Source organism: Mytilus edulis, chromosome 7, assembly GCF_963676685.1.
Source record: "Mytilus edulis chromosome 7, xbMytEdul2.2, whole genome shotgun sequence".
NCBI lineage: Eukaryota > Metazoa > Mollusca > Bivalvia > Mytilida > Mytilidae > Mytilus > Mytilus edulis.
This window is the reverse complement of record NC_092350.1, coordinates 51,924,933-51,940,584: the sequence shown is the minus strand read 5'-3', so window position 1 is coordinate 51,940,584 and position 15,652 is coordinate 51,924,933. Positions and strand designations below refer to the sequence as shown.

Below are 15,652 nucleotides of genomic sequence, written 5' to 3'. Positions count from 1 at the left end.
AAGTGGTCAATGTTTAGAGAATAATATAACTGCACAATGTTTAGAAGTTATCATATAAACAGATGGTCAATGTTTAGAGGTTATCATGTGATCAGACGGTCAATGTTTAGAGGTTATCATGTGAACAGACAGTCAATGTTTAGAGGGTAGTTACTAGTATAACTGCACTATGTTTAGAAGTTTTCATGTGAACAGATGGTCGATGCTTAGAGGTTATCATGTGATCAGACGGTCAATGTTTAGAGAGTAGTATGACTGCAGATGGTCAATGTTTAGAGGATAAAATAACTGCACAATGTTTAGAGGTTATCATGTGAACAGATAGTCAATGTTTAGAGGTCATCATGTGAACAGACGGTCAATGTTTAGAGGGTAGTAAGACTGCAGATGGTCAGTGTATAGAGAATAACAAAAATTGACTTTTGCCTTTAAAATAAAGAAGATTACTCTAAAATAAGTTAATTTATGCTTCTGTAATCATGCAATTTGGACTCCTGAGAAGAAACAATGAATAATTCTTCATTAAAACTTGATGAGCTACGGTTATGTAACAATTAGAATCAGACTTTAAAGTTCAGAACCATCATGAGATTAAACAGTCTGAACTCCCCCGCCTACAATTAAACCTATATTGGACTACAATCCTCCCTCGTCATACCTCACTTTAGAGATATACGTAATTATGCCTCTACTACTTTGCAATGAAAACATGCAATTACCGAAAAAAGTTCCGTGTTATTGACTATTGAAAAGACACAGAATTAATTTGGTTAATGACAGACTACGTATATATATGTCTATTACCATTTACAAAACATATGTACTTTTATTTTCCTATTCTTAGTACATGAAGGTTAATTTTGAAAGGAATTCTCTTGATTTATTGTCAGCAGATTTTTTTTTTAGCAAACATGAATCCAAGAATTCTTAATGTGAATTAGCACCTTTGGAAAATTAGGGGACATTTGTTAACGAAATGATACTAGTAGGCTAGTCCAAGATTATTCTGATTCCCAATGGCCTGTTTTGAATAGTGCTATTAGCAATCTCAAACTGCAGGTAGAGCCTATGGGATTTATCACTAAAATTGCACAAAGGTAGCATTGTTATAGTGGAAATTATTAGATAAAATTCAGGACAAATTATCATTGACACATCTTCTCATCTGCTGTTGGTTGTTTGTCATAAATCACTAGTATATAAACCATAAAGAAGTGCAAGGTATATAGGAGGGTGGGGGTATATACAGATGTTTCTTGTATATTATATCATTTGGAACTTTCAAACATACTTTCACAAATCAGTTGACTATCTTCTACTGAACTAAACCTGTGTTATTGATTATTTTGAAACAATTATTTGATGTATAAAGAACCGTCTTGCCAGAAGCATATAAAACAATTAAATCCAGTTAAAGCATGTTTGATCAAATGAACTCTTACCAAGTCGTCTGGGCCGCCAGCCTTTTACAGTACGCCCACGCTCAACATCAACCAAAACACGTCTACCATCAATCTTTTTACCATCAGCATGCTTGTAGGCAGCTAGATACACAAAAAAAAGAAAAAAGTAGAAAATGAGTACATTGAAATCTTGATGTTAATTTACAATTTTGTAGCAAAACTGTTCCAACCATTTTAACAATCTGTCAGTTCTTCCCATGTTAAGTCTAGATATTTTAATTAGCCATAAATTCCACGTGATTACAATAATTGATACAGGTCAAATAATTGAACTTGATGACTTCTATAAGTCTATGTACTGAAAACTTTTCAGCGAAGACAAAAACAGAACTTTTAATAGCAGGAAAAGAACTGACAAACTGTTTTACAAAAGGACTTCTTGCATTATGACTACATCTGCTCTCTGTATGCTTCCCTGTAGAAAGCTTCATATAATCAAGGAACCAGTAAGATCTGGCTGGTTTCTTGTTTCTATCTTAGCAGAGACAAGATACTTGAATATAACTAAACTGGTGTTTATACATGATTATATGTCCTATGTGCCAAATCTATAGAAATGCATAATGCAAAATGCCCTCTTGTATGTTTGGAGCATTTTTACTGTGCATAGTGACCATTTCATAAGTTAAGTAGTCATTTTTAACATATTTGCAATTCCATTTCACATAAATAACTGTTTGAAAGCAAACCAAACCCTCTTTTACACGTTTTATTTGCAAATCAATATCATTACAGTTTAATAATCCAAATATAGCAATAAATTCCATCAATTTAGACTTATTTCCATGTAATTTAGGTTGTAAACGTTGCTAATCAAACAGTAATTTTTACAGTTCTGCACCGTTATTGCTAGATCTGAAACGCTCTAAAATTGATTAACTGAGATTAGCTTAACTTATGAAGTGCTCAAGAGTTATTTTTTTACATCTGAAAGAAAATTATTGCAGACTAATTGCAGAATGAATTCTGTCTTATCTTTAGGTTTCAATAACTGATTCAGAACTATTTTTTGTGTGTGAACGGGATGAGACAATAGGAGGGATTTAGCACAACAGTGAAAATACACCTAAGGTCCTAATGCTAATAAATTTTAATATCTTTTTTTCTATTCTCAATGAACACTTTTCCCTAATCATAGAATACTTGTCGGTTTTTGAGAGTTTTTCCCCACGCATTGCAAATGTAACATAAACCCTTTTTGATTTTGATTTTTCTTTTTTCTTAAATTCTAAAGACATGACTACTAGGTTGCTGTCCCACTGATGTTAACCCTGATCTCTAAATAGTTTTATATACATATATGGACCATTTCAACTATCTCAAATCACTTCTAAAAGACCAGGCTAATATCAATCTTTTACAAAACAAGAATGTGTCCACAGTACACAGATGGCCCATCCGCACTACCATTTTCTATGTTCAGTGGACCCTGAAAATGGGAGAAAATCTCTAATTTGGCAGTAAAATTAGAAAGATCATATCATAGGAAACATGTGTACTAAGTATCAAGTTGATTGGACTTCAAATTCATCAAAAACTACCTAAACCAAAAACTGGAACCAAAACTTTAACCTGAAGCAGGACGAAGGGAGGGACAGACGCACAGACCAGAAAACAGTAATGCCCATAAATGGGGCATTAAAATCAATCAGAATTCATTCTACATTTAATCTGTTATATTAGTTCAATTCTTCATCTGCAACTTACCTGGAAAGTAAATCATATTATTAATAATTCAATAATTCATATTTTTGAAAAAAATCTGACCAAATTTTTTTTAGGGGTTCACATACCTACCACAAGGGGAATCAATTTTTTTTTTTTATTTATCAAAAGCCCAAAATTGGCAAAATCTTATTCACGTTGAAAAAAATCCAAATCACAAATTTACAAAACAATACTGACAGTAAACTTACAAGGAAAACAAACCCAATGTTGAAATTTCCAAACCAAGGAAGGTGCCATCACTGACACAGCAGGGTCTTCAAATCTGGAGCCAATTGGTCTCCGACATTTCTTCATGTCATTTTCTCTTTATTTTTGAACTTACCCGGGTAAACCTTTAATTTTTTTTTAATTCCTTACCTGAATTTTAAAATAATTTTTTTCTTACCTGAATTTAATATTTTTGTATATTTTTTTTTAATTGAATTTCTTACCTGAATTTAAACCCAATTAAAAAATTCTTACCTGAATTTTAATAAATTTTTTTGGAAAAAATAATAACAAACAAAAAACCGTGGGAAGAGGGACAGGGTTTCAAAATAATTTCTAAAATTTAAAAAAGGACAATTTTCTTCCCAAGAATTGTATGTTCTTCTATATTGAGCCAACTTTGGAGCTAACAAAAAATCCAAATTGTATACAATATTTATTCTAAAATTACCAAATTGTATACAATATTTATTTTAAAAACTACAAGTAAGTGGACCCTAAAAAGATTTTTCTTTGAATGGAATGGGGACAAATCATTGTCTTACCACTTCCATACAAACCTATTATGGCCAGCAATAATTTCAAACATTCACACGACTGTGAACAAAGATGGCAGATCAGCCATTTTGTTCTCATTGATCTGAAGGAAGAAATAAGAAAAGATGTGTTAGAATGCCAAACAAATTTCCACTCCCCCCAATTTTTGTACTTACCAAAAAACACAAATACCAATTTTACTTACCAAACAATTTTTAAATAACATTTCATGCAATTTATCAGTTATTGGAAGTTTTCTATGGCAATTCTTTTTTTTTAGGTAAGCTATTCGTAATTGTAGTAAATTTCACTGTATAAATGACAAAAAAAGTCGCAGTGGAAAAAAAAACAAAGTTTTATATTATACTATTTTTTAGGTAAATATCACATCGATCTTAAATGTAAGGCAATCAGTATCTTACCTAACGTAAGTTTAAATTATCTGTATTAGAAGATGAAAAAAAAACATGCTTATAACTTCAACTTTTTACTGTAAAAAATATTTATGAATTTTATAAATTTATTAATTTTTTTTTATGATTAATTATCACACAAATCAAATTAATGGTAGCTTTAAAAAAATTTGCATCATAACTATTAAAAGAAAAAAATAATACCCTATCTTTCTCACACTGAGTGAAAAGATGCCTTTTTTTGTATGAAGAAATGACTTAATTTTATCAAAACTTTTTATGTTATTATAATTTTCACCACAAGGGTATTATAAAATATTATCCTCAAAAGTCCTGAAGTTAGAATAAAATTAACCTAAAAACATATCAACATCAAAAGGCTAATTATTATATAATTTTCTCAGTTGGTAATTTATTATTAAGTCAACCAAGTACAAATGTATATAATCATATTTTTTCAACAGGAGGTTCAACTATGAAGCATCTATCGACAACATTACTCTCTAATTCTCATAGTACAGAATGTCATTTTTTTTCTATAAACATGATATCTTATTACTAGTATTAAATGTCATTATACGGCTAACTGTCATTGTAACGAGCTGAAATTATGCATAAATAACAAAAAAAATATATGTGTTGTATAAAAATTAAAATGTACCTCATTAGAGAAAATATCATTTAGAAAAACAATACATTCAATGTGTTTCATATATATCCATAAATACAGAATAATCTTAATGATCAAAAGAAGGGACTTCAAATAAAATAAACTTCTCATGACTTTTTTTTTTGCTTACTTGTTTACCGAAAACACAAATATTTATGAATATATATGGAAGTAGCATTATTTGGCAAATTTTAGAGTACATTTTTTTTTGCCTATTTTCATTCATCATTAAACAGTTGAACAACTAAGAAAATGTCAAGATCATTGAACCAGTCATAAAGTAATGATACTCATCTTCTCTTTACTAAAAACTGCCAGTAATCAGAGCAAAACAAATCATAAATGGAAATTTCTTTTTTCACTTTTTTGTGCATTTTGTTGCAACTCTCCTAATAATATTAGTCTGAGATATCTTTATGGTTCTATGGTTTATTTTGAAGAAATATAGAACTTGCTACAAAGTCTCCAAAACAAATCACTGAATACCACATTTATCTCACTACTATAAATTGCTCTGATTGATTCTGACATATTGAGAAGTTACCAAACTTACCATGCATATCCCTTTCATGCTCATACTCAATAAATGCATATCCTCTTGGTTTCGTTGATACGTTGTCAAATAATAGGGAAATCTGAAAAGAGAAAGGATACAAAGATAAGAATAAATACTTCAGGGACAATATGTATTGGCAAAAACCAAAACATTGAGCACTTTCATGGCACTGTCAGAATATACCTTTCTGATATTCTAAAATGTATGCACACTTTTTTCTTTCATTTCATACCTTTTTTATGTTAATTTAAAAATCTACAGCAATCACTTTTGCTTTGTGGTATTCAGAAATAAACTTTTTTTTTTAATGAATGCCAGCACAGTCATACTTTAACTGCAAATGATAGACAGCATTGCTGGTACCAGGAAGGTCCTCTACTAAGCTTGTGCAGGACAAAACAAAACTCAAAACTATGCTAATCCTACTCCTAATGAAGATACGTAGCTCAATATTAAGAAGTCTTCAGTGAAGTTTAGTAATCATTTTCTATCCATGATACGAGACAAGGGGCAGTGGTTTTAGGGGGGATGATTGTTGTTGCTTCAACAATAATAGACTGATTCAATATCTGATGTCTCACTCCTTCAAAACTACATCTAGCTCGATATCAAACTTGGCATTTTCTGATTTCACTGTAAACGTAAAAAAAAAAAAGAAGAAAAAAATGAAACTGACAAAAATATCCAATTTCTCAGATCAGACAATGCTTTAAATTATGTAATTGTCTATAGATATAAAATTCAATACACAAGCTGCATGTATGAACAAAACTGTTATTTGGCATCGATTACAACTACTTAAATGGAAAACACAGTCCCAACATGCATCAGTATATTATTCTATATAATAGCTTTGTAGCATAACAAAATATTCAATAACAACTGTCACAGTGATCAATTAAACAATACTAACAATATTGCTCCGCTAATTACGCAACGGAAATTATTTATTCACCAGATTTGTCTCCCATCCGTTAAAATTTTAATGACATCTCATTATCTCCGACCTGTCTTATTTCCATTTATGGACAAAAATCGATGGATTTGTTTTGTTGAATTTGAAATTGAACTATATTTGTATTTGTGATGCTGAGGCATGACGGGACTGATGAAAACTGAGTAATAATGTCCAATCATACAAAGAGTTAATCACAAATTACCAATCCGTTATGTCCCAACTGGTGTTTTAATTGCTTTTTCATTATTACAGGTTGAGCTTTCCTGACTTTTGATGAGAAAAAAATAATTAGATATTTTCAAAATTATTTTTAAATTAGGAATTGGTGGTTTATTTCTGGTTAGATTTTCAAATAAAATTAACACAGCAGTTGCTTTTGAATCTTCTGTTTTAAACCTTGTTACAGTTCAACAATTAGTTTTTACTTTAAATAATGCTAGAAAATACTCTAGTTCAGAGCAAGGTCCCAGTATTGTGTTATTAAAAAAACTGTTGCTGTATTTACTCTTTCTGACTATATTATCTATAAAGGTTTTGAACAGTATAAATTTCTATCACACAATGTGTTCAGTGGCAGATCTAGGGGGAGGGGTTGTGTTTCAGTTGGAATCCCCCTTTTTTGACGATCAATGCATTATTTGAATGGGGACATATATATTTGGAACACCCCCTTCTCCTGGATTGAAACCCTTGCCTACCTTTAAAGATTTTATGGGCATTTTGGGTAAAGCACTGATGTAATTCATGCATTTTTGATTAAGCACTTTTTAAATACCTTAAATTTCCCTATTTTATAGTGTATGTAAAATATAAAAATACCCCCTCAAAACAATTTTACTGTAACCTACCATCCCTCTTTTTACTGCCCTTTACTATATTACAGTTAGCCTTCAAAATCTATAATTCATTAATCCATGAAATGAAAATAAATTTTTAACAAGAATGTGTCCTAAGTACATGGATGCCCCACTCACACTATCATTTTCCATGTTCATGGACCGTGAAATTGGGTAAAAAATCAAATTTGGCATTAAAATTAGAAAGATCATATCATAAGCAACAAGTGTACTAAGTTTCAAGTTGATTGGACTTCAGCTTCATCAAAAACTACCTTGACCAAAAACTTTAACCTGAAAACTGGACGGAGGCACAGACCAGAAAACATAATGCCCCTCTACTATCGTAGGTGGGGCATACAAATATTTTGTCAGTATTACAAAACCATTGTCAATTTAAGGTTCAAATAAACTCAAACAAAGAAAAGTTTTTAGTATGGGCAGAATCTATTAAAACTTAATTAATTTCTGTACCAGTGAACATAAAACAGCTTTTTCAATTCTAGTCTCTGTGTCTTTGACACACTGGTGATTTTCCATGACTTATCTGTATTCTTTTGTACATAATCTATTTGAAATTTTCCAATGAATGGATATTGAGAAACATCAGAATTGCATAAAACACCTACTGCATCCATTTCTTAGTCTAATTCCAAATAGAAGAGCACTAAAAATAGACTATAAAAGCCATGGTATACCCAATAAAGATTTCTGCCAAAGATACAAATTTTGTCATCTATTAGAAATCTGTATAAACTCATTACATTAAGCATTAGTGGGTAGATTAGTACTTTTACCACGTCTCTCCGCCACAAGATTGAAAGCTGTTGAAAAGATACTACTTCTTAATGTTAGATTTAACACAGAATGACATCTTCATTACCAAACAAAATGTCAAGATGCCAGCCCTTAAACCTATTACATAACACAAGTCTTTTTAAAAATCATTCTCTCCAATCCCTAAACTGATTCCACAATAAGTATAAACATAGACCAAATGAATAGGAAGCTTAGCAACTACAATGTATAGGAAACCATAACCCTTCAACTATGAGCAAAACTCATACCGTATAGCAGGATATAGAAGCCCCTGAAATAACAAATGTAAACCAATTCAAACATGAAAACTATCAGTCTGTATAGTTTAACAAAATCTCCTCCCCAATAAAAAAAAAACTTCACCAAAACAAAGCCAAGAAGTTCTACTGTAGAAATAACAATATTATAAATATGCAGACATGTGGTGATGAGCAAAAGTCATACTGGTTGGTATTAAAGCAATAATCAGCAATTTAAAGGCTGATAACCATGAAACAATTTAAAAGAGATATTTAAGACCTGATTATGATTGACTGATCACTGCAGCTAATAAGATGTCCAGTGGCAAATGTTTCATAGATATAGAAAGATCATCATGGTGTGAGTGCCAATGAGACATCTCTCCATCCAAATTACAATTTATAAAAGTAAACCATTATAGGTCAATGTACGGCCTTCAACACGGAGCCTTGCATGAATTAAGGCCTTAGTTTAGTGGCCTGATTGGGATAAATTATGAAATACTGTGACTTTGTTGATATTACATGCAACAATTTTCCAAGAAAACAGATACACCACGACAATTATTTTGAAATATGCCTAGGAGAGAGCACCAAGTCAAATTCTAAAGATAATAATTAAAAAGAACCACAAAGAAATAAAACAACTATTACATTACTGGCCTAGAAGGCATAAAACTTTGCTCAGTGCTCGGAGCACAAAAATCATGCTTGAAACACCAATTCCTGTATTTTGATTGGTTGATTCTCGAGTCTGAGTACAAAAATCTTGCTCGAAAGTTTTATGACCGTAAGGCCAGGTCAAAATAAATAGGACAACATTAAATTTCAAATCTTGTTAACAAGATTATTGTCTGAATCTATAGTTCAAGTACATTACAACCCATAATAAATAGCCACAAAAGTATCATTAGCTGTATAACAGTACATAAATATAGCCATTTAACATACAGAGAACATGAGTACTTGGAAAGAATATTGCTTTTAGTGTTATGATACACATGTTATAAAGTGCATGCACACGTAAATCAAATGATCAATTTCTCTTCATTGTCTCCGTAAAACATTTGTTTTATCATGACAGAGGAATAACACTTCAGAAAGTACAGGATAAAAGCAACAATGTATTTCCTATATAGAAATGTTTGCCAATGAACTTCAGATTTTAAATTCTCTGCATTGTCTCCGTAAAACATTTGTTCTATCATGAAAGGAGTATAACGCTTAAGAAAGTACAGGATAAAAGCAACAATGCCAACGTATTGCCTAAATAGAAATGTTTGTTCATGAACTGCAGATTTAAAGTCTGGTGTTTGGCTTGTATTTTGGTAACCATGGAGATATATTAGTACATGTGTACTAAGCAGCCAGGATATTATTATATTGACCTCCGAGAGTTTAATCCTATTATAATTACCATCTCCCGGTAACAGCTAAAGTTTTGTCAAAGGGAAGATGTGATGTTTATTGAAATGTTATTAAACAGAGTATGATTAATTGGGACTGTATAATGATAAGTTGGTTATAGAGCTCAACAGAGATCATGTTTTGTCTGTTATTATGTATATATATGCAGACTCTAAATAAAATTTATTTACTTACTTACTTAGTTGAACTTAGTCAGGAACCTGATGTTTAGTGGTTATTGTTTGTTGATGTGGTTTATAAGTGTTTCTTCTTTTTTTTATATCGTGCAATTACCAAGGAAGGATATCTGTTATCAGAAATATCTAACATATTGTTCGTTTTATTGTGTTTTTGGTGATGTTGTACCCTTTTAGACTTGTTATACATATATTATATATATTAGGCCGTTGGTTTTCCTGTTTGAACCTTTTTACACTATTAATTTTTGGGGCCCTTAATAGCTTGCTGTTTGGTGTGACCATACTTTGACCTATAATGGTTTACTTTTACAAATTGTGACTAATGGATGGAGAGTTGTCTAATTGGCACTCATAACCACATCTTTTCAGATCTATGTTCACCATTAGTTTTGTAGATAAATATACTAAAGGATCCTACATCAAAATGTCTAATGACAGAATATACAAATGTATAAAGAGAGCTGTTTATGGGAAAACATAAATTATACCCATTTAGGTAGGTGGCCTAAAAAGACTCTACCCAAAACCAAACCTACCCTGAATATAAATTCATAATAGCCATCTAGTAGGTGGCCTAAGTTGGAAACACTCTGAATTAACACCTTCATAGAAAGACAAAAAGACTCCATCCCAAACCAAACCCACACTATAAATTATACCCATTTAGTAGGTGGCCTAAAGACTCCACCCAAAACCAAACCCACACTATAAATTATACCCATTTAGTAGGTGGCCTAAAAACTCCACCCAAAACCAAACCCACACTATAAATTATAGCCATTTAGCAGGCAGCCTAAAGACTCTACCCCAAACCAAACACACACTATAAATTATAGCCATTTAGTTGGTGGCCTACAGACTCCACCCCAAACTAAACCCACACTATAAATTATAGCCATATAGTAGGTGGCCTAAAGACTCCACCCCAAACCAAACCCTAACTATAAATTATAGCCATTTAGTAGGTGGCCTAAAGACTCCACCCCAAACCAAACCCACACTATAAATTATAGCCATTTAGTAGGTGGCCTAAAGACTCTACCCCAAACCAAACCCACACTATAAATTATAGCCATTTAGTAGGTGGCCTAAAGACTCCACCCCAAACTAAACCCACACTATAAATTATAGCCATTTAGTAGGTGGCCTAAAGACTCCACACCAAACCAAATACACACTATAAATTATAGCCATTTAGTAGGTGGCCTAAAGACTCCATCCCAAACCAATCCCGCACTATAAATTATAGCCATTTAGTAGGTGGCCTAAAGACTCCACCCCAAACTAAACCCACACTATAAATTATAGCCATTTAGTAGGTGGCCTAAAGACTCTACCCCAAACCAAACCCACACTATAAATTATAGCCATTTAGTAGGTGGCCTAAAGACTCCACCCCAAACTAAACCCACACTATAAATTATAGCCATTTAGTAGGTGGCCTAAAGACTCCACACCAAACCAAACCCACTATAAATTATAGCCATTTAGTAGGTGGCCTAAAGACTCCACCCCAAACTAAACCCACACTATAAATTATAGCCATTTAGTAGGTGGCCTAAAGACTCCACCCCAAACCAAACCCACACTATAAATTATAGCCATTTAGTAGGTGGCCTAAAGACTCCATCCCAAACCAAACCCACACTATAAATTATACCCGTTTAGTAGGTGGCCTAAAGACTCCACCCCAAACCAATCCCACACTATAAATTATACCCGTTTAGTAGGTGGCCTAAAGACTCCATCCCAAACCAAACCAACACTATAAATTATAGCCATTTAGTAGGTGGCCTAAAGACTCCACCCCAAACTAAACCCACACTATAAATTATAGCCATTTAGTAGGTGGCCCAAAGACTCCACCCCAAACCAAACCCACACTATAAATTATAGCCATTTAGTAGGTGGCCTAAAGACTCCATCCCAAACCAAACCCACACTATAAATTATACCCGTTTAGTAGGTGGCCTAAAGACTCCACCCCAAACCAAACCCACACTATAAATTATAGCCATTTAGTAGGTGGCCTAAAGACTCCATCCCAAACCAATCCCGCACTATAAATTATAGCCATTTAGTAGGTGGCCTAAAGACTCCACCCCAAACTAAACCCACACTATAAATTATAGCCATTTAGTAGGTGGCCTAAAGACTCTACCCCAAACCAAACCCACACTATAAATTATAGCCATTTAGTAGGTGGCCTAAAGACTCCACCCCAAACTAAACCCACACTATAAATTATAGCCATTTAGTAGGTGGCCTAAAGACTCCACACCAAACCAAACCCACTATAAATTATAGCCATTTAGTAGGTGGCCTAAAGACTCCACCCCAAACTAAACCCACACTATAAATTATAGCCATTTAGTAGGTGGCCTAAAGACTCCACCCCAAACCAAACCCACACTATAAATTATAGCCATTTAGTAGGTGGCCTAAAGACTCCATCCCAAACCAAACCCACACTATAAATTATACCCGTTTAGTAGGTGGCCTAAAGACTCCACCCCAAACCAATCCCACACTATAAATTATACCCGTTTAGTAGGTGGCCTAAAGACTCCATCCCAAACCAAACCAACACTATAAATTATAGCCATTTAGTAGGTGGCCTAAAGACTCCACCCCAAACTAAACCCACACTATAAATTATAGCCATTTAGTAGGTGGCCTAAAGACTCCACACCAAACCAAATACACACTATAAATTATAGCCATTTAGTAGGTGGCCTAAAGACTCCATCCCAAACCAATCCCACACTATAAATTATAGCCATTTAGTAGGTGGCCTAAAGACTCCACCCCAAACTAAACCCACACTATAAATTATAGCCATTTAGTAGGTGGCCTAAAGACTCTACCCCAAACCAAACCCACACTATAAATTATAGCCATTTAGTAGGTGGCCTAAAGACTCCACACCAAACTAAACCCACACTATAAATTATAGCCATTTAGTAGGTGGCCTAAAGACTCCACACCAAACCAAACCCACACTATAAATTATAGCCATTTAGTAGGTGGCCTAAAGACTCCACACCAAACCAAACCCACACTATAAATTATAGCCATTTAGTAGGTGGCCTAAGTATGAAACACTCTGGTAATGATGTAGCATATGTGAGACAACAGTAAAACTGACAAGGAGATGGCTTCACTCCAATACTGGTATTTATCACCCATCAATAAACATATCACTCAGTGTTGTCTACGTATACAAAACATAGATATGGTAACAATTATCATTAATAAACACCATCATCTCTCCGATGATCTTAATACATCATATACTGTCTACATACTGATTAAATAACAACTTTTTTTTACACCCTTGGCCTTTTTTAAATAATTTTTCAATACCTTTGACACAGTAATACAAGAGATTAAAAGCAAAACTGTATACATGATAAAAACATTTGTTTTTCTTGCTGTGAAAAATAAATCAGTGGCAATTAGTTTTACATTTTAGAATATAGATGCCCAATAGGCAAATGATAGATAATGTTCTTGATTACATGTAGCCTGAATCAAGCAACCTTTCACTATAACAATAAGCATGGTCTAACTTTGAACATAGACCTAAACTGCTGGTTTTGTTACCAGTCCCAATAAATTTAATCTGCTTACTGTAGCCACTTTGAAAATAATGGTTGTGGTCTAAAGCACAACACTTGATTCATAACACTAAACAACAATTAAGTAATGACTTAAAGACTAATATCTTGAAAAACTGACCACACTATGTCAGCTTGGCTTAAGAATAATGGCTCTTCAGTCATAATAACCGACAAATTAGTTAAGCTTTGCCTAATCCTATACATCAAAAACATCATATTCTTTCATAAGTTGGTAGAGTAACTCATATACTTTTTCACTCTCTCTGCCAAATAGTTAACACACATTGCTTGTTTTATGTATTTTTTTTTTACATCTAATGTTCACTTCTGGTCCAAATACCTCTTGTTCATGAATTAAAGCATCTACATGTATTTGTGCCATATCTAAACTATGATGTTTTAGGAAGTATCTGGTTGTCAAAATGCCACAATCTTAATATCTGTGTTCTCTGGTGTGTTGATGCATTTGAAATTTATGACATGGAATATGCTTCATGCACCTGTATCATACTATTCGTGCATAATGTGCACTGTAGTTGTGTAATGAACCGAGGTCATACCATTTGACTGGACGTCTGCTTTTTCACTATTTGTTGGAAAGTATATGATCAAAGAGAAATTCATTGGCTATAATTCCTTGTCAGTTTGTGATATTTAAATGGTTTAGACTTAACCTTACAGCATAAATCATAATTAATTCTCCTAAAGTACATCTCATTGACAAATTATCTAACAGCTGATCGCTACAACTTGGCGCTATTCACTTGCCAAAGTATAACATTGTTGCATATGAGCAAACAACAGCTATAAATTTTCAACTTTTTTTATCTTTTTTACAAAAAAGTACAATTGCATGTACTTTTGACATATGACTTTTCAGCTTAATGTGAATACTGTACAACCTAAGGATGCTTCATACATGTATCATTCAACGATTCCCCTAATTGTTTCTAGTGTTGATCAAATGATGCTGTCAAAATGTGCGTTGCATTAGATAGGAAATTCTTGTGATTCCCTGTCAGTGCCTGGTGACATTTATTATGATGTTCAATAGGCTCGGTGGAATTTTCTTCTGGGGAAGCAGTGGTGATGAGGTAAGAGCTTGTTTACCTTTTATTTAAGTACGGGGACTTAGTTTTACTTGTCGGATACCAATTTTTGTGGATTTCATAGGTACAGGTAAACCATAAGTTTAAATGTTAAAATAATCGTAAATTTTCTATAGGAGGGTGTGCAGACTTTGTGGCAAAACCTTGAAATCTAATATCCACTTTTTAAAAACCTACTGTTGAAGAAGGGACCTGTTACCATATTCAATGTTTGTCAGTTAAGGTCAAAAACAAAAGCTGACATTTCTTAAAAAAATTGCATGTATATTTAGCAATTTGCATATATCAATAATTAATTTACATAATGATCAACTAAGGACCAACTGTTGTATTAATATTACATAACTTTGATTTTTTTTAAAATAAAACAAATAAAGATACAATTTTGTAAAAAATAAAATTGAGAATGGAAATGGGGAATGTGCCAAAGAAACAACAACCCGACCATAGAAAAAAACAACAGCAGAAGGTCACCAACAGGTCTTCAATGTAGCGAGAAATTCCCCCACCCAGAGGCGTCCTTCAACTGGCCCCTAAACAAATATATACTAGTTCAGTTTTAAAATAAGTTTACTAATAAGGATTATCCTAAAAACTACCTTAAAACCTACCAAAAACTGAATTAAAACACTGTCGTTTGAAATAAATAATTTTCCCGCTCTTTTTCCAACTATGTCTCACATTTTCTATTTTTAGCTGCATGATTTTAAGAGGATCACACATTTATATAAATAATTAAGACTTCTCTCAGACTGACTTATGACATCTGCTTATGATCTATAATGTAACAAAGTAAATCACATGGAAAGTCTAAAGGAACTAAAAATTAATTACTGCATACTTGTAAGAATCTGCCACTTGTTTTATTGATCTTATGCTTTGCATGT

At 32.8% G+C, this 15,652-nt stretch overlaps 2 protein-coding genes across 2 annotated transcripts in view; one reads left to right on the top strand and one right to left on the bottom strand.

The window, feature by feature from the left end:
- The window catches only part of LOC139481762 (U1 small nuclear ribonucleoprotein 70 kDa-like), a 65,977-nt gene that overhangs the window by 11,175 nt on the left and 39,150 nt on the right, over positions 1-15,652 (bottom strand). The window contains exons 6-7 of the mRNA XM_071265253.1: positions 5,572-5,653; positions 1,443-1,544 (exon numbers count right to left, since the gene is read on the bottom strand). Coding sequence (XP_071121354.1) covers positions 1,443-1,544; positions 5,572-5,653 — 184 coding nt within the window. The remainder of the gene's footprint in view (positions 1-1,442; positions 1,545-5,571; positions 5,654-15,652) is intronic.
- Positions 14,520-15,652, top strand: part of LOC139481760 (potassium voltage-gated channel subfamily A member 1-like) — an 82,559-nt gene continuing 81,426 nt past the window's right edge. Inside the window, exon 1 of the mRNA XM_071265250.1 lies at positions 14,520-14,750. Within this exon, the coding sequence (XP_071121351.1) occupies positions 14,697-14,750 (54 nt within the window). The 5' untranslated portion in view covers positions 14,520-14,696. The remainder of the gene's footprint in view (positions 14,751-15,652) is intronic.